The sequence below is a fragment of the Camelus bactrianus genome, chromosome 21, assembly GCF_048773025.1.
Source record: "Camelus bactrianus isolate YW-2024 breed Bactrian camel chromosome 21, ASM4877302v1, whole genome shotgun sequence".
Taxonomy (NCBI): domain Eukaryota; kingdom Metazoa; phylum Chordata; class Mammalia; order Artiodactyla; family Camelidae; genus Camelus; species Camelus bactrianus.
The window spans coordinates 4,767,274-4,787,447 of record NC_133559.1 but is presented as its reverse complement, the minus strand read 5'-3'; the positions used below and the strand labels follow the sequence as shown (position 1 = coordinate 4,787,447).

The following is a 20,174-nucleotide window of genomic DNA, read 5'->3' as shown; positions in this document are numbered from 1 at the left end:
TTTAAACAAAGGAAGCTATTATCTACCTTGATCATCTCATTTTATTCTCCATCACAAACTCCAAATGACTTAAAATTCTTTCCAGGATTCTACAGAGGACAAATAATTGCCATTAAGATATTCTACATAATTTGAAACACATTATGAAAGAAATTACTAAAGTTCACAAGGCATTTTAATGTGATAACAGCATCCCCAGACAGGAACTTTTCTGAGACTGACATTCATTTGAAAGAACACATCTGCTCTACCACCTATTTCACAAAATGAAGCAGCATGTGTGGGGACTAAGTCTGGGCTCTAGTCAAACAAACCTGGGTTCAAATTAAACTCCACCAGTCACTGGCCATAACCTTGGGGCAAATTACTTACTCACTCTAAGCCTGAGATTCCTCACCTCTAAAATCTATTTTCCTCCTAAGTTTGTTCTGATAAAGGAGGCAATGCTCATTGAGCACAATGCTCAATACAGTATGGGATCTAGAAAATTTAAAAACAAACAAAAATACTCTGATGCACAGGGAATCAAAAAAACTTTAAGTCAATAAGGATAAAATCTCATTATGGGTACTTTATAATGAATGATAATATAGTATAAATAGTCCTTTTAGATTTTGTGCAAATAATACATTTTTGAAGTTGTGTTTAAGTTATTTATACACATATTTGTAATAAACCATTGAACTTGTTTCAGTGAGTTTTTCCCCTGGATTTGCTTGAATCCAATAATATGAAAAACAAGTTCAATTCTCTACCTCCCAAGTCTCACATATATAGGCTTCTTTTCAGATTTCATCCTGCTCTAGGGATTAGTAACCTCATCTGTCTGGGTTTGCTTATCTCTAAAAAAGGAGGTTGTACTAGTTTTTCCTTAAGGTCTTTTGCAGTTCCTTGTCTCTTTCAACCTTTTTTTAAATCTTAGTGCTAATATTGCCTTAAAATTGGAACTCTAACTAGGGCCTGAGACATGTAACTTTTAAAAAAAGGTTAATCTTGTAATACAGAATGTTTTAACTTCTGGTCAAGTATCATTCTCCAACACGACTTCCTTGTAAGCTCCTATTAGCAGGAAGGGTCTCTAATGGCTCCTGTGTTCAATCCATTCCCAGTAGGTCCTCAACAGGCAACATGAAATGGAAGAATATTATGGTAAGAATTTTGAACTTCAATGGATACTTAATTTGACTCAGATACTCCTAAAATCAAACCATAAACATTAAACAGAACTGCACCTTGTCAGATTCTTATGGGTGGGGGGGATAAAACTACATGTTGTCTTTTAGAAAAGAGAAGAAATATGCTGAATTCCCAAACCCTATTCCATTTTACAAACCGACTCGTAACATTCTCCTTGGGCTCTCCCTCTGTGTCCATTTCTCCAACACACATTCTCATATATGCACCCATCTGAGGAACTGATTTCTGGTTAAGAATACTCAGCCAAGACCAGAAGTAATCTGTCTACTTTGTGACTATCTATTGAAGGTTAAGAGACGGACATTCATTTTTTCCCCCTTTCCTTTTCCACTTAACACCTCTTCCTGCCTCACTCTGCTCCAGGGTAACAGTATTTATCACTCTTGCTCTAAGGTGAGGTCAGAAATTTCCATTATCCAATCATCCACCCATGTCCATTCATTCATCCATTTATATATACATAAATATCAACGACAACATTTTCTTTTTCCATGGCAATTGCTAGAAGTCTGGAGAAAAGATCCCCTGAAGACCCAAACTCCAATACCTATGAGTGTGTGAAAAATACCACACCAACTTTAAAAATAACTCTTTAATCATATTCACATAAGGGGAATAAAGGGCAGCACCAGGCTGACTGGGGAAGGGAGCAAGGTGTTCTCCCTCGGTCCCAGTGTCAGCTTGGCACAGTTCCGAGATCACACACACAATGGGACTGGGGTGGGAAGCAGAATAAGGAAAAGGACTGAAGAGACAAAGGCAAGAGGGGAGAGGCAAGGGCTTGCAGTAGTCTCAGTCGGTGGACTCCAACACAGATTCACTCAGCGCAAGGTCCCAGTAGTGCTCAGCCCCATGCTTTTTGAAATGCTCCCGAGCCATGTTCTCTGTAGGGCACTGTTTGAACTTCATCTCCCCAAAGCTCCGGTCTTTGGCTGTACCCTGGGAAAGAGACAAAACATGTAATAAAAACACTGCAATTTCTAATTTAAATCAGATATAATAATCCTTTATAAAACCTAGTAACATTTGTGTAGCAATGTGCCTAGCTGAATGTGATTTTATGGTAAAAACAATTCTAACGTCACCCCCTTGGATATTTGCTGAGTTCTCATGAATTTATGTGGGTTTCAGTTTTTTTGACTGAACGGAGAAGTTCTGTGCTCTGATGCCTGGGTGGAAGAGTAAGTCAGGAAGGATTATGGACGGTGAGATGGGATGAACTTGTCTCCCACCAGGCCTCCAGGACTAGATTTGGACCTTTAAGAAGAAAGGAGTTTAAGGCTAAATGGACTCTTTTCACAAGACTTAGCAAGACCCCGAATACAAGCAGGAGACCTAGGGGCACAGCGACAAAGAACAGTACACAGGCAACAGGGAGAGGGGAATGGGAGCCAAGGGGGCTACCTGCAGAGAACTACAATAGCAAAAGATACAGTACTAGGTAGAACCACATTCTCACCAAAGGCACCAGCAGCAGTGGCAGTCATAAAGTGCTACCTCAAGAAGCTTTCAGGGATCAGATGCCAAAAAGGAGGCTAGTGCAGAACACGGCTTGTTTCTGAACCTGAGATATAATTACTGAGGACTCTCAGAGATAAATGGAAGAGAATTTTAAAGAGATGAAGGGGCTGGGATATTAAATATGCAGGTGGGGACTTACGAGACAGAGAAATAGTTATTATGGTTATTTTACTACTTAGTATAACACAAATTGGAGTAATCTGGGATAAGACAGAAGGATACATGAAAAACAGTACCAATTACCTACGAAGAGTGGTCTTAAAGAATCAGGATATCGGAAGGCACTATCTCAGTAAGTGCTCTTCTGTGTTGTTAGAATTCATTTTAATGTGCATTCAGTACTTTTGTCGTAACATACTACTTTTATAATAAAGAATTAGTTACTAAATATGAGCACATTTAAAAAACAGAAGATACACATGTACTCAACATGAGAGTAACATGAAAACATCAAATGAACATAAAGGTAGACTATAATGTATAAAACGTATTGTGGAGTGGGAATAAAAGGATTATTGCAGTATATCAGAATAACAATAGAGTTACTGAAGAAAGAAATTTTTAATACTTTCTGGAGAAATAGGATAATGTTTTGTACTTCACAAAGGATAAAGGATCCTTAGCTCACAACTTGGCCTGAACGAGCATATTCATTCATTCATTCCCTCTTCAGAACAAATAGCGATTCATTAAGAAAATTTCAGGGATGAAAGAATTGTATAACCATAAAAAGTTCCATTTAAAGAGTGAATTTAGTCATATTCTACACAGCATTATTACATACTAATCAGGTTCTCAAAAAAATTGACAACAGAGAGGGAACATAATACCCACACCCCACAGACAAGGCAGCGGTATCTGATGCTGTGTCTTGCGCCCTCAGTTGCACAGCGAGTGAGACTTCCCAGACTCCTGATTTTATTCTTTTTTCTTTAAGTTCTTTTTATTTCTTTCAGTTTTAATTTGTTTTAAAATCATTTTTTATGGGGGCGAGGTAATTAGGTTTACTTATTTGTTTTTAAATGGAGGTACTGGGGATTGAACCCAGGACCTTGTGCATGCTAGGCGTGCACTCTACCACTGAGCTATACATACCCTCTCCCCACAACTTTATATTCTTAAATCTAGTTCTTCATTCATTATATCCAGACAAAGAAAAATCCTACAATTCATTTCTCTGTTGCCAAGTCTCACATCCATGACTGTGAAACAAATAACTCAGTCAAGAATTTGAATTCTTGTCACCAGTCCTCCATTCTTTTCCCCAGATGGCATAAATACATACTTATCAATTTAACTAAAATATAATCAGGAAGGATATGCTGCCAAACATTTAATAAGGAATTCCAAAAAGAAACCTAGATTACTTAAGGGATTAGTCATTGTTAAGTTTAACCATTCCATCGCTCCATTTGAATAGTGTAAATAATCAGGAATTAGCAACAGTTCTGCTTCGGTATTTAACAAAGAATCACCTACCTCCCAGACTAGTACACATTTGTTGGTTTTCTTCACAGCTTCCTCATCAGATTCCTCATCATCTGGAAAAGACAATATAGCTAAATCTTGCTCTAGACTTAGACTAAACACCAAGATTTAGGTCTTAAACAAATAGTACTTAAGTCTACACAAATTCTTTTAAATATTGTCACCCTTTCTCATGTATTGAGATCAAATGTCTTCTTTACTCTTTATTTCCCCCAAATTAGACTGGAAGCTCCAAGTAGGCAGTGATAATAATTAATTTAACAAACATTTATTGAGCACTGTGTGTCAAGAGCTGTGCCAGGTACTGGGAATAAGGAGATAAATAAAGGACAAACAATCAACAACGAAAACTTGCCCTAAGCACTCGGAGAGCCAGGCTTCAGACGCCTAAAAAACTTATCAAAAAATTATATAATATAGACAATACACATATGAGTGCACAGCTTGCTAAATTTTCACAAACTAAACACACTCATATAGCCAGTATCTAGAGCCTGGGATGACAGGGAAACCAGCTGGTAGAAAGGCGTTAAAGAACAGGCAAAAAAATACCTAACATCCATGGATAGTTATAGAAGACACACTATATGAATGTCCAGCATGCTTATAGTCCAAATGGGTCTTTCTAAAATTTTTGAACATTATCTAGTTATCTGCAAGAGTGTCAAAGGAGTCAAAGGAAAGGAATAGATGCATGGACAGAGAACCAGCCCACCTCCCCCTTAATTCCCTCTAACCCCCATTCACCATCTCCCTTTGTGTTAGATGTCTGTTCATCCCACTTTATCCGATGCAGCATAAGACGCTTAAATTTCTTCTGGGCCTTGGGGCCTGGAAACAGAGAAGGAGAATTTTGCCAGAGTTGTGGAAGATGATGAGGTAGAAAGAACCTCTGAGCTCACTCAATGCTCAGACATTAATGTGGTAGTTGAAGCAATCCCAGGAACCACTTCTTAGGTCCTCTACTCCAATAAACACAGAAACAGAAGGCCCAGGATATTATACCCAGGTGTGGCTCTAAAATACTATCTCTTTCTTCTTTCTCCCCACCATGCTAATCACTTCACGGCCTAGGGTTGCCTGGGGACAGTCTCCCTCAGTTTTTTCAGACTCACCCCCTTCCACTACTACCACGTTGACATCCTTGTGCAGTACCACCACCCCTGTCAGGTACAGTTGCCCAGCATTGGCCTCAATCTTGAACTTCTTGGCTGGGTTGCTCAAATTTCGAACTCTGGAGAAGGGAAAGTTTAGTTATGGCTTTCATTTTAGCATCAGTAGCTGCCTCAATGGAATGGCAAATAAAGATGGATCCAAAATGGTTTTCTCTTTAAAAACAAAGGCCTTTGGAGTAAGGAAATATACTACTGCTTAAAAGGTAGACTTGATGAGTTTAGAAGTATTTCTACTGTCTTACATTTCTTCAAAGTCTAGCGCTGAACACCTTACAACAAACAGTAGATAATCAAAATTTACTCTTGAGAACGAAGGAGCAATATTTACCAGCATCCAAAAATATTTATATGCTAGCTGTTCTTGGCAGTATAAAGGTCAACAGATTCTTTGCCCTCTAGATGCTTATAATGTAAAGAAGTCATAATGCTATGCATGAAAAATTTCTAGAAGGGCACATGGAAAACTGTTAGTGGCAACTTCCTATAGTGAGTGGTCCTAAGGGATCAAAGAACAGGAAAGGGATTTTTTTCAATAAGTGTCCTTCTGTATTGTCAGAATGTTTTTTATCTTAATAAGCACTCACTACTTTTATAATAGCATTTTTCTAATAAAGAACTAACTATGAGCACATTTAAATAGAAGACATACATGTTATCAGCATAAAAGAGTAAAATGAGAACATTAAACAAACACAAAAGGTAGAAAATATTAACTATGTATAAAGTCCATTTTGGAGTGGAAATAAAAGGATTACTGCACATTATATTAGGATAAGGACATAGGTAACTGAGGAAAAAAACTTCTAATGCTTCCTGGAAGAATAGTATTTCATACTTCATAGAGGATAAATGACTCTTGGCTCACATCTCAGCCTGAAAAAGTATATTCATTCATTCATGCTTCAGAACTATTACTAGTTCACTGAGACCTCAGACAGAAGAATAAGTCTTTAACCCTCACCATTATGAAAGATCTACTAGCTCTTGATTTACACTAGGGTCACTGAAAGAGAGTAGGGGCTGATGTCAGGTATGCTTTAGTGATTCACAGGGCTTCTGCCTCAAGCACTTGGAAAATGTTTCGGTATTTCTAAGGGAAATGCTGGCCCAGATTGGACACCTACCTATATACAGATATGTGTACCCCCTGTGAAATGTCTTCTTTAAGCTTTTTAATTTTCTTGACCTTTCTCTGTTCTGCTGTAAGTTTTCGGGCAGCGTTGGCCTCTTCGTGCGCTCTGTCGTGACAGGAAGGACATCCACAAGTGAGAAAGGCATTGAAGATCAGAGGCAGGGCTGAGGGAAAGAGAGAGCAACGGAGGACTCTCCCCTCCCTCCAAATATGGATCCCCTAGAAGAGTATGGGAAAGGTACTTGCCCTGGGTTTCCACCCAATCCCATGGCACTTACTTCTGTCTTTTTGCCATTTGAGCTCTGACATGGGCTTCTACCTTCGTGGGGTCTTGAACAGCTTCTGTTCCTAATACTCGCATCAAATTTGAAATTCTCACTGCAGTGAAGAGAGGACAGAAATCAATCTCCTAAGTCAATTCTCCAGCTGGAATAACGTGTCAATCTCTTCTCTATCAATTCATTGTTCACTTATTTCAAATCTCTGCTTAAAACTCACTTTTCCCTAAAACTCCTAGCTTGGAAGACCATTCAATTAACTCAGTGTTTGCAGAAGCTCTCACAACTAATCTAAAATAGTTGGTATGCATTATTCACATTTCCTGAAAACTTATGAAAGATAGGACTTAATTTCTTTGGCATTTTTCACTCTGATCACAGTATTTAGTGAAAGATCCTATATATAACAGTGCTAACTCAAAATGTTACTAAATGACAATGGAAACTCCAGGAGTGAGGTTTTTAAATTGTATGTAACTCTATGCAAATACTGCAACTATTACCTTCATAAATTTCAAGAACATTATTCTTCCAGAAAGACCAGAGTGTTGTATGGTCAATACTACTTAAAAAAAAAACCTTAAATGACCTTTACAATATGTTGACCTGTCTAATAAGGAAAGAAAGAAGAAAGTTTAGGAAAGAAAAGAACCAATAAATGACTCTGAGAAACAAAAAAGCACCCAAATATAGCCAGATGCTAAAATTCCTCTAAAATTATAGAGATAAACTTGCCCCCTTTCTTCTCTGTCTCTGAGATACGCACCTTTCGGTTCTGGAGGAGGCATCAGGCCCAGCCTGACTTTCTCCTGTAGTTCTTTCTGTGCTTCTCTCCTTGTTTGCCTTCGAAGCTTCTTCTGTTCCTTCTTGGTAAGATATACCCCCAGAGTAACTGGTGTGTCATTGTCGACTGTCAGGCAGAGAAATGAATGTACCAAAGCAATAAGCATATTAGTCAGACGTAGGTGATTATCAATCACATTAAAAGGAACTTGCTTGTTTTTAGTTATTTTTAGGTTGTGATAGTGGTATTATGGTTGTCTTTAAAAGTATTCTTTCATGACCAGTGTTCTAACTTGTTTTTCTTCAAGCAGTTGAACTCTTTAATCAACTGAAATATGGCAAATGTAGAAAACAAAATTACAGCTGCCCTGGCTGCTCTGTGTGAGGATCTGAGGCAGGTGGGGGTATCTAGAATCCCATTTGGATTAGACCTCTTGAACCTCAATGTGTCTATGAAACACAATTTGAAACCCACTGGCCAAGATGATGAAATTTATAATTTAAAAGTTACAGGGATTGGGAAAAATCCCCCAGACTCCCAAAGCAGATTAACTCAACTTGTTAAAACAGACAAAACCCCCTACATTCTTTTAATGTTTCACAAGGATGACAACTAAGTAGATACTGATTAAGTATAATTCAATGATTATTACACTTTGTATTATCTCAAGGTGTCAATCTATTTTTCTAAACTTACTTGACACTAGCAAGCAAATTTATTGAAATATTACCTCTTCTGTTCATCCCAAATTTGATGAAAGAGTTAAAATCTTTTACATCTTGAAGAAAGTATAACTCTTGGAGAAGGCATATCAGTTATTACATATGAAGAAATTCTGTATTCTAAGTGATTTACCCAAGGGATTCAGCTAGTTAAAAACACAGCCACAACTAAAACCCATCTCTTCTGACTGAGCCAATAGACTTTTGCTACAAAAATGATAAAGAGAGAAAAAGGCACTAATTACCTCCCCCTACCAAAAAACAAAACAAAACAAAAAAAGACATTGTACACTGAAACTAATACAATATTGTCAGTCAGTCATATTTCAATTAAAAAAGAGAAAAGGAAAGAAAGAAAACTTAAGAAATTCTCAAGTCAGTTCTTAAAAAAGAGAGAGAGGGAGGGAAAGGCTGAAGACAAAGAAGTGTGAAGAAGGCCAGGAATTTAGTGGTGGTGTAAAGACTGGAGTTGGGAGTCAACACTGTGGCAAAAGCCCAAATTTGTAATACACATCAATGAGGTAATCTCTAGATTAGGCCTCAGTGCTCTAGAGCTGCACTGTCCAATACTATAGCCATTAGCCACATGTATTATTTAAATTAAATTAAAACTGAATAAAATTAAAAATTCAATCCCTCAGTTGTATTAGCTCAACTCAATTTTCAAGTTCTCAAAAGTCACATGTGGATAAGTGGCTACTGGATGGACAGCCCAGATAGAGAGTATGTCCATTATCACATAAACTTCTACTGGGTAATACCTCTCTAGAGCCTTGATTGAGTAAACTATACATTACCTGGAGGGTTGAGCTGGGCTGGATGTTCAACAAGATTTGTGATTCCAAAATAATCTTCTCTCTTGGGATTTTCCTCTGTACTAAAATTGTAGGAAGAAAGGAAAACAGGATATGTGGGTAGAGATGATTTCAAGAGAGAGAGACTCTCAGAAACACAATGAAAAAAATCCACTCTCCATAACACATTCTAGCATTTTTTTAGTATATGCATATCTAGAGTATGTAATTATATTACACATAATTTTCAAAATGAGAAGACTGGGTCCCACAAAGGTTGGGTGCACTCTCTACACCAGCTGTTCTCAACCTTTTTTCTATCCTAACACCCTTGATGGATACTACATTCTCTCATTAGTAACAATAATCCCCTGGGACAGTGGCTGACAAAGGAAGGGTAAGGAAATCAGAATGGAGCAGATATGACTAAAGCTCTCTAAATGTCTCTTATATGTTTTATTTATCATTCTCTGCCCCATCAACTAAGAATCCTTGCTCTATACTGGGATAGGATCTTTCAGAAATGTGAACACGTATTATAAATAGCAAAGGAATATAATTAAGGAAACAAATATGCTAAAGACTAATAACAACGTATAATAAAACAAGTAGAAAATGTATAGATGATTTGTATAGACTATTTGTGCCCATTCCTCCTACAATAACCCCCAAAACTAAAAGTAACCTATACACCATATTCTTTACAAATACATGTGCTTGTATATGGTTACCTATTTCCCTTGGATTTTAAAATTTTACTTAATGCACAAGTACCATCTCTCTCATTAAAATTCTAGCCTTATTAAAAGGTATTAACTAACAAACTCACAGGTCAAAGCCATTGGGGATGATGTAAGAGTCCCACCACTCAATTTCAGGGATATCTCCTTCTTTCAACTCCTTCTTAGGAGCAATGAGAGCCAGCCTGGTTGAAGTATGAATGCCTGTTTTTCGAGCTGCCTGTGAGATCTCTGCCTGCAGCTTCTCCAGTTGAGCCTGAAGACAAGATAAGAAGAGAAACTGGAGTCACAGAAAACAGGGAAGTAGTAGAATCTCAAATTATAAAACATTCCCTTGTTGAACTCTTGAATACCTAATGCAACAAATTCATATTTTCTGAAAGCTTAGAAAAAAGAGCCATTCTGCTTTATTTTATCCTTTAGCTGATTGACATATATTTCACCCTCATCACTATCCCTTCACCTCACCTGCAGCAAACATGCAGCAATGGAATTTTATGACAACCTCAATCTGAGAGGATGAAAACAAGAAGGCAAAAGTCACCGAATATACAGTCAATTAAACTCTCCACATGTGTGGATTGTATGCAGTACGTTTCAACACCAGGCTAGCTTTCCTCAGTTGCCCAGAGGGTTCTGAATTGTTTCCCTCCACTGTCTGTTGTATGTGGAGAATTTTCAAAGTCAATTTTCAACCACGTAGAACATAAGTAAGTAAGCAGACAAATCAGCTAAAAATCAAGCATTCCAGGAATAAATACAGCATTTTAAAAATTATTCATTGTTTTCCTACTTGTTTATCTGATTGCCAAACACAGAGAATTTAGCTGACAGTATTTTAGAATTGTGTTCAATTTCCTTTGTCACCTTCCTAGCTTCTTCAAAATTCTAGATTATATTTGAAGTCACATACCTTTGTCCGTAATCGTTGGGCAATCTTCTCAAATTTGCCCTTGTCATGGAATTTAAAAGTGCGTCTCTGGCGCTGGGAAGGGGCAATTGAGACTCGTGGGTCAAAAAACGTGTTAGACTCCATGTCTTCTGATGGTTTTTCTTTTAGCTGTTGCTTGAATTGCTCCCTCTTCACAGCCCGAATGTTGGCTTTCAGAGTAGGCATACGGTGTGTCAGCTCAATCTCCTTGCCTGTTGCATCTACAGTTCGACCTTGTTCGTCAAGAATCAGTGGTGTAGGTTTAGTTTGATCTTTTAACTCCACCTTCCTGAAAAATAGTCCACAAAAGAATAAATCTCATATGGAACAATAAGGCAAACAAACAAACAAACAAACAAACAAAAAACAGAAAAATAAAAACAAAACCCAACAAAGACAATTAGGATGCACAATTCTAGGGAACATAAATCCATCAGGGAATAATATAATACTAACTGCAAATATCAAACTGGATATTTGAATATAGAGTTCAATCAGATGAAACGAACTTATAAATTACAACGACAAGAATTTGCAGTCCTATCTCTCTTTGCTCCTGAATTCCTGAGTCAGATAGGGGCTGTCAAACCAACCGTAGCTGCTAAAAATAAAGTCTATCTCTTTATCCAAGTTGTAGAGAACTCTCAGATCTAGTCTCACTCAATGTGGCTTAACAGGTATAGTTCTGAGTTAGGAACCAGGAGACCTGGTTCTATTCCTGGCTCCAGTATCATAGGAAAAGTCTTAACTTCAGTTCTACCAAATGCAAAAAGAAGATAATGAAACTCTACAACAAGGAAGCCAAGAGAATAAGTTGAGTTGATATTTATTGAACATATGTAAGAAATAGGAAACTGTAAGAAATGATTTAGGTTCCTTGGAAGAAGAGAATCAATAACATTCAAAGGTATTTATTGCTTCTCAAACTTCAGAAACAACAAAGTTCCATGAAACAGGTACTCACGGGGGAGCAATGCCCATGGCATGGAGATTGGCCAGGCCCACCATGTTGGCATTGCCGATGAGCCCTGGCTTCAGTGCCAGCTGGGCTTGGATGCGGGCTTGCAGTTCAGCAGCTTTCCTTGCCTTCTCAATGGCATCGTTCATGAAAGTGGCGGCCTGAGAGGGCTGAATAGTGTTGCCAATTGGAAGTCGTTCTGGTTGGGAGGAAGAAGGAGTCTTTGGCTGTGAGACAGAGAAAAAGAAATCAGAATTGGAAAGATCAGACAGGCAGACAGAGCTCTCTCTCCCTCACACACACACACACATGCAGACACACAGTGGTAGACTATGGTAGACTGGGGGTGAACACGCAGTCATCTTCTGGACTCTCATTTGAGTGGACGGCAAGAAATCCTGTACTAAAAATTCTTCTTTCAGAGTAATCTGGGCACAATACCTGAGGCGTAGGGGGGCTAATGAAGCTGAGTTGTTTTTTCCTTTCCTCGATTTGCCGTGTTGCTGCCTCCATCATCTGTTTGATCTGTTCTCAGTGGGGGAAAAGTTGAAAGACTGTTAACATCTCTTTTTTATTTCTCCCGTACAGGTTCCTAAACCAAAAGGGCTTTCAGGTCTAATGAACTAAAATTTTTTGAATGATCTCATCATATTCTGCCTGTACCACAGGCTAGAAAATTTAGCAAAGATAAACCTAGACAGCAGAGCACTGGAATTTTTCAACCTATCTTCCCAAGGAAGAATTAGCACATTAACTAGTAACACAGCTTAATGATTAAGACTGGGGTCAGAGGAACCTGACATTGAATCTTCACTCTGCATTTAATGCCTGTGTGACCTTGGACATGGTATTTAATCTTGAAACCTCCAAGTGACTAAAAGAGGTAAAAATACTATCTACCTTACATGGCTATTGTGAACATTTAAATAATGCATGTAAAACTAACAGAACCCATGCACATTATTATACTTAAAAAAAAAATCACAGTATTGATCTCTGACTTCCTAATGTGGGTAACCAGAGCCGACAATGCAAAGACTTGCTTCCTAGTCTCTGTAAACCCCTTCCTCTGCCCTATAAAAGTTCCGAATAAGCTTTGAGGACATGATCAAATAATTCTTCTCAAATTTTCCAATAGAGTTCTGCTGTCAAGGTGCTTCAAGATATTTTTTAAAATTTATTTTTAACATTTTTTGAGTAGATGATATATTTACATAGTTCAAAATGCAAAAAAGTACAAAAGGGTATATTGTAAATTCTTCCACCCCCATCCTCTAGTGCCATTTTAAAAACAAAGAATTCCTGTTAAAAAAAATAGAAAGTCAACTCTAAATTATTCAAGTCGATTATATTTTTCCTGTATTATAGTATTTGGAAACTATCCTCTGCCATCATGCTGAGTTGTAATTATTCCAATAATTTTCTCAATGACACAATGAGGTAGATATTTGGGCAAATGATGTATGTAACACACTGTCCTTGCTATGTAACATGTGCTCAGTAAATCTATTTCAATAGCCTTCAACTAGAATACTCCTGGTTAAACCAAGAAATGTTGAAACATAAAGCAGGAAATAAAAGTTCCCCAATACAAAACATTAGTTTAAATCAAGGCCTACAGTAAATCTGGACCTATCCATCTCTTGCTTCTTCAACTCACAAAACCATTGCTTCCAGCTCCTAATTACTAACCTGGAGCTTAGTCAGCATGCCAGGACTCTCTGAGGGAGGCCCAGGGATCACTTCTGGCTCCTCTTCCACCTCCTCAAAACGAGGTATCCGTCGCTTCTTTACTCCTGATGATTCCTTGGAGATCTCAGAGTCATCACCAAACACTTCCTAAGGGAACCCAAGATGAAAGAAGAGTTGTATCCCTGCCAATGGGAGAAGGGAAGAATAATCCTACATCCTAATAGCATTTTGTGGTTTTGCCCAGAGTCTTCTAGACCCTCCACCAAAAGGACCATCTCACCCAACTTAATTATTCCCTTACTCCAGTCAAACAAATTTCATTCCCACGTTCTTATAAATGTTCCCATCTCAAGGTCTTTGCAAATCTTACTGCCCATATTTGTAATGATCTCCTTCAAATTTTCCACAACCCCCAGTCCAAATCCTGCCTAAAACTCACCTCCTCCAGGAAGTTTTCCTCATTAATAATTTCAGCCCACTCTGATCAAACTGTTGTTTCACATCCTTTTATTACTTAAGAGCTTGATTCACACTAGGTAAAGTTACACTGCTGATATTCTGCTTGCCAAGTGTTAAGTCTTTCAATGTTAGTACGTACTTTCTCCCAGTTAGAGTCTACGCTCTTCCAGGACAGGGGTTTTCACTCTTCTTCAGTATTCCCCAATAACACTTTGTTTTCATCAAACAATGGGAACTCAAATATGTTGACTAATTTGCAAGGTGAATTTAACAGGACCAAGAGTGGCCAACTGGAAGGGACAATGGGAAAAAGCAAATGTACACACCGGTGGTAGACTTTGGGTGACATCCCCTCTTCACTAGGAGGGCTCGTGTTTTGCAAGGACATATCCTCGGCCAGGGGCGAGCGCTTCCTGGAACTCCTACAGTTCAAGAAAAAGGACTCTCCCATAATATATTGTGTGTGGGGGGACCTGAATGGACCAAAATGGGACCCGAATCCCAAGGCTATCTAGATACTTCCTTCAAGAAACCATTTTAATTAATCCCACCCAATGTAGTCACTTTACTCACAGCAGGCCCTCAGCACTTACATGGTAGCATGCCCTATCATAGCATAATCTTCACTCTAAAGATCTTTGCATACTATGGATCAAGCATTCCCCCTGAACGTAACAAAATTCAATGTAAGTCGGAAATTCTACAGTCAAGCCTAAAATTTACATGAAACGGCTACTCAGAATTTATAATTTGTAACTGTATTTTGTTGTGCCCTCCTATCCCCCAAATCTTAAACTGCAAGTTCTTTTAAGGCAAGGACTATCTTTCGTTCCTCTGATAACCCTACAACACCCTAATCAAAGGGCACAGGAATCTCTGTTTCTCTTGGTTCCATAGCCTGGCCAGGGACTCAGCAAACATTGCTTACTCACTTCTAAGCCTCAGGAAAAGCAATAGGATAGTCAAGGGAATTGAAAGCACTTTGGAAGGTTTGATGGGAGTCACCGAAAAGATTTTTTTTGAGAGGATCAGAGGAAAGAGACAGATCAGCTCCTTGACGCTGCTAATATTGAAAGAGGCCATGACCAATCAGCAACTACAGGCTAAAAAGTGAAGTAGGTTAGGGAGTAATGACGGTCCCTTTAAGTATTCCACTTGCAGGGGTCAGATGATCAGCAATATGCTATGCAGCAAACAGTAGGCTCTCAAGACATATAGTAAATAACAATAGTTGTTAGGTGTCCCATCTATAAATTTGTCTATTGCAGAGAAATATCCGTAAAGGAGCAACAAACAATGAGATCTCCAGCTCAGGCAGCAGTGAAGTCACATTCTGAAGCAATCTATTAGGCTTCAAGTAAATCAAAGCATAAAACCTTAGAGCAATCAATCTATTAAAAAAACAAACAGTGAAATAGGGAAACATGAGAACCAAAACGCCTAACTATAAAAAAAAGGAAAAGCTACCAATTGTTTCCTTGGAATGTTTCAACCCATGAACTTAGGTAGTTCCTTACCATAAGATGATGACAATACAAGCTCATCCCCTCTACTTCAATGTCTACCTCTCTTAGATATTAGGTAGTCTAATAGTAGATATTAAAGTGTGAGCCAGGTAAGCTGAGCAACTTTGTTACCATTCAGAACACTCCGAGCTTATCAGATAGTTAACTGTAACCTACCTTTAGCTCTCGTTTTCTGCTCCTGTCACTGCTAGACTTGGAATGCCTAGAGCTTCGGCCTTCTTCCACAGCCTCAAACAATTTGTCCACAAATCGGAGAGTAGAATCATCAAGAAAAGGTTTCAGATGGTCTGACAGGAAAAAAAGAGGTGGTAGAGATGAAAAGATAAGAGTACTTAGTCCAATATGAGGCATACAACAGCTACCAACACTGGAATTTTATCCCCAGGAGGGAGGGAAACACTTTAAGTTCTTTGTAGGATTCTCATAAATTCTCTTACACTGAATGACCTTGTCCTATGAAGTAAAAACACAGTTATAATTTTCTGGAGTAGGAAGTAGCGTAGCCAGAGAAGCTTGCTTAGGTTGAGCATCAAAGTTTAGGATCAAAAATCACCCCAACTTTCCCTAAACAGCAAGTTGTAGGAGACTTTCATGAACAAAATCTACTTCTCTCAACTTTTCTCATGTATTTTATAAAGACTTCTATATGTTTAGATGTCAGTCTGAACCTGAATATACCCATTTGACTTTAGCATATTTCCCGAGCAAGTATTAATTTAGGTAACTCAGTCTAAGTGTAGTGGTAAAAGGAAGTCAGTCTGAGATTCAAAATATGTCACAAATAACATAAAAAATAAGAGAAAAAGCACAACTAGTTATTTAGGCTATTTCCGTTATAATGCAAAAGAAAATAAAATGTGGCCTGACCTTTTTTAGACACTTCCAACAAAGAGAATTTTGATGACACTCAAAGCAGTATGTGGGGTCATCTAATATGTTAGGCCAAAAGGTTCAGAAAGGTACATACCAGCTGCCTTCTTCTTGTCCATGCCCTTCCCTACACAGTTCAGTGCTGCTGTGACCACTGTGGGCTCTGAGAAACCCAGCACCCTCTTCACTGTCTTCTCTATCCATGGTTTCAGCTCATCCAGCTCCCTCTTAGACAGTGCCATTCCCCAGGAACAGGAGGATAGCTCAAATAGAATTCAATACTGCACCTGAAAAGAAACCAGTAAAGAGTTAAGTCATAGGATAGGAAAAGACTAAAATGATTCCAGGCAATGGTTAGTATATCTGTAATGCTTTCCTCATCCCTATTCTCAATCCTTAGGCAATTTCTTCCACTTCATTTCAAGCCAGATACTTTCCCTACAACCCATATTTCAAAGCAGAAAGAATTTCATTTGATTTTAACCCTAACTCAGTAAGTATCAGTGGATCAATGAAATCTGTGGAATCTACAAACCTTGGGAATAACCTAGTCTGAGAAATGAGTTCTAGCTTCTTTTTCAATTCTGTCATATTCAGCAAGTACTGGAAAACATATAACATGAAAATCAGACTGAAAAAACCCACTGAGAGGCCAGCTTTTCTATTCTTCCTATTTCTAGGCAGGCATTCCTTAACCCAGGCTTCTTTTAAGGGGTGCAAATGCGGGAGGGCTTATCCAGGTCAGTCATCCTATATGAAAGCTCATAATCCTTAAGACTGTTCTGTCACATTTCTCTGTAGCCATATTCATCCTGGTGGGAATTCTATATCCAGATACTTTTCTCTCATGATCTACGGTCTCTGTCATTAAATAATCCCTCAGTTCAGAAAAGATTACCCTTATTTTGGATGCATTCTCTTTCTCTCTTTTCACTTTATTCTTCTACTTTTTGGCTTAATAGAGAAAACACCATTATAAAAGACTCTCTACAACAATCTCTAATTTGTAACTTAGTGCAAGTTAGTACAATTTTTAAACTCTATTCATGTTTACATTTTTATATCCTACCTAAATCTCAAAACTGTTTATGAGCACAGAAACAATTTTATTTCCCTGATTTTCTCCATAGTGCCTAAAAGTCAGTAAGTTAGACTGACCCCAAGCTAATCTCCTTCCAGTGGTGCCACACTTCAGGGTCTGACCTGGGAGTCAATCTTTCAAGATGTTTTAAGACATCTTTTCTCCTAAAAGGTACAGTCTGATTAACTTTTACATTCTTGGCAGGTTTATCCTCTAAGACCTGTTGCTAAATGGTGTATTTAATTTTGGTATAACCATATGAAGCTAGTAGATTAAAGTCATTAAACTAAGAGTGAAAGACTTTGTGCCTTGGTGACATGTTATATGAGTAATTCTACAGTGGCTCTATCTACCCACCAGGAGATAGCAGTATAGCCTTTCAATCTTGACATGTTAACTGTGCATTGCTCAAAAGAAGCATATTGACACTACAGAGAGTGAAGAAAGGGCTTACACTGAATAGTTCAGACATTGAGCACTACTATTTACCAGCCTTCTGGCAAGTAATTCCTGTGAGCCTCAGTTCAGTCATCTTACAAAATGAGGACACTGTCATACCTATATGACAGTTAAATCATTCAGTAAATATTTACTGCATAACTACTAACTGTCAAGCAGCGTACTGGGTGCTGAGGATACATACAACACTGAACAAAATAGACAAAAATCCTCCCCTTGTATTGAGCCCTAGCCCCAGTCGCTATATATTCCACTATAACTGAATCATAAGCTAGAAAGTGTAAGCAATTTGAAAATCCAAAGCAATAAATGGGGCACCACTCTTATCAGATGATATGTGTGCCCAAGCACTACACTAACAAACGTATTCAACTTCAATCCATTCCTCCATTAGATAACGTGCAAACTAAACAGTCAGTGGGCAAAAATAGAAGTTCCAAACAGTAACTAGCTTTGTCACTAATCAAAGGTTCAGCAGTAACTGCGTGGGCGGGGTGGGGGGTGGTTATGGTGTTGAAGGAGAGGAAAGCAGAATGATCTCTGAATGAGCAGGTAGCATAATCTAATCTTCTGAAGGATTTCCTTACTCCGTGCTCTTCTTTGCTACAAGCCAAATTTCCTCCCTGAAACCCCCGTTCTTCTCTTTTTGCTCTCTCCATCTTTCTGACTGGTCCCTTACCCCACCTTGTTCTACCCGAACTCCTCATCTCAGAGCTAGTCTCCTCACCCCATCCCTTTCCCGCCCCCGCCCTTTTCCTCTCAACAATCTCATTCCAACCCGTTCTCCCGCAGAACTCTGTTCTTTTCTCAGCTGCCGTTCCGCTGAGCCTTCCCGTCTCGGTCCTCCTCTTGGACTGAGCCCTAGCCCCAGGTGGTAGGACCCAAAGACACCTTCTCTGGGCCCGGGGCCACTACTCACCTCTCAAACTTCAGCCCCAGAGACGGAGCCCGAACGTTACACCGGAACCGGAAACCCTCCGACCGCCCTATGGCCTGCCGTAGCTGCCGCCACGGCCGCCGCCACGCCGCGGTCCCTCAGCATGTGATGAGGGAGGGAGGGGCCGCCGATTCGCGCAGCCGTGGTAGCCACTGTCCAGGCGGCGGAGCGCATGCGTGCCGGAACCCTAAAGATTTCCTCAGGCGAAGTGCTCACGTCCGTCGGTTTCCCGAGCTACATCTGTTAACTAGGTTGTTGCAACGTGAATGTTACCTGAAGCAGAAATTAGTGTGGAGAATAAGTGCGCTATGGTTATACTAGATCTAAAAAGCGGGGCTTCTGCGTTTGGAGTAAACGCGGACTTTCTGGCAGAATTTAAGGGAGTCGTGATCACTACCATTAGCCACCCCTACTTAACCTTTGTCCCCCCCCCCCCCCCCGCTTTTTTGTCTCTTTCATTCATTCACTGAACAAAGAATTACTGACTGCCTATTACTTTGTGCCCGGCATCCCCTGAGACTCAATATTATTTTATGATTAAGCAAGAGCACAAATTTTAAAGCCAGACTACCTAGATTTTTATTCGAGCTTTCCCGCTCATTAGCTCTGACATTAGGCAAGTTCCTTAAGCCTTCTGTTTCCTCACCCATAAAACAAATCCAACCTCACAGGGTTGCTGTGAAGACCACAAGATGCCTGAGGGTAATACACTTAAAACAGCGCCTCTCACAGAGTTCAATAAAGCTACTTGATACATAGTAATATATCCAGTTGCCTACATAAATGTATACTAAACATTCTAAATGTACATGATGAAAGCTGATTCTAGCCACCAAATATCCCCCCAAAATAATCTCCCCCAAATCTTCCACATCTCACTTAGTGGCAACACTATTCTTACATTTGATGACAAATTGCAATTATAATAGAGTAATCACAGTTCAGGCATACAAAAAAGGAGTCAGGAAGCCACTGATGATCTGATCTCAGGCACATCTCTGCCCCACTGAGAACTTGAACTTTCTTTGAACTGTACCAGACCAGGGACACCATCAGTGGCATTCAGAACAACACCTGCCAGCTGCAGCCTTATGGTCTCAAGGTTTCCCCTTGTAACTATATACCCATTTCAGACCTCAACCAATTCTACTTACCAAGCACCCTTACCTCTTGCCAGTTCCAATTATAATTCTTGATAAAGAACTCATGTAACTGTAACTTATTGCCTTTATAAGCCTTCCTCATTTTGTAGTCTGGTGCAACACAATGAAAGTGCTTCCTGAACCTGTGTTCTCCCTCAGTAAGACCCTGAATAAAACTAAACTTACAACTCTCACGTTGTGTGTTTTTCTTTTAGTCAACACAGTTATGCAGACCAATAATCTCAGCGTCAACATGGACTCATTTCTCTCCAGTTCATCAGCAAGTTA

At 39.1% G+C, this 20,174-nt stretch overlaps 1 protein-coding gene across 4 annotated transcripts; it reads right to left on the bottom strand.

Moving 5' to 3' along the window:
* Positions 1-1,774: 1,774 nt before the first annotated feature.
* On the bottom strand, positions 1,775-18,882 carry PRPF3 (pre-mRNA processing factor 3). 4 transcript variants are annotated; one of them, XM_010958490.3, is made up of 16 exons: positions 18,727-18,882; positions 16,365-16,554; positions 15,554-15,684; positions 13,413-13,559; positions 12,162-12,245; positions 11,727-11,947; positions 10,745-11,051; positions 9,921-10,087; positions 9,095-9,174; positions 7,558-7,701; positions 6,792-6,891; positions 6,506-6,619; positions 5,322-5,440; positions 4,954-5,037; positions 4,198-4,259; positions 1,775-2,136 (listed from the first exon to the last, which is right to left on the bottom strand). In XM_010958490.3, exons 2-16 carry the CDS (start codon positions 16,507-16,509, stop codon positions 1,990-1,992), a joined length of 2,052 nt encoding a protein of 683 aa, XP_010956792.2. In that variant the 5' UTR covers positions 16,510-16,554; positions 18,727-18,882; the 3' UTR covers positions 1,775-1,989. The 4 variants fall into 4 exon arrangements, 3 of the variants coding, with proteins under 3 accessions (XP_010956792.2, XP_074205470.1, XP_074205471.1); XM_074349369.1 differs by lacking the exon at positions 18,727-18,882 and adding an exon at positions 18,586-18,605; XR_012501274.1 differs by lacking the exons at positions 1,775-2,136; positions 4,198-4,259 and having other exon boundaries at positions 5,008-5,037; positions 5,322-6,677.
* Positions 18,883-20,174: the final 1,292 nt, after the last annotated feature.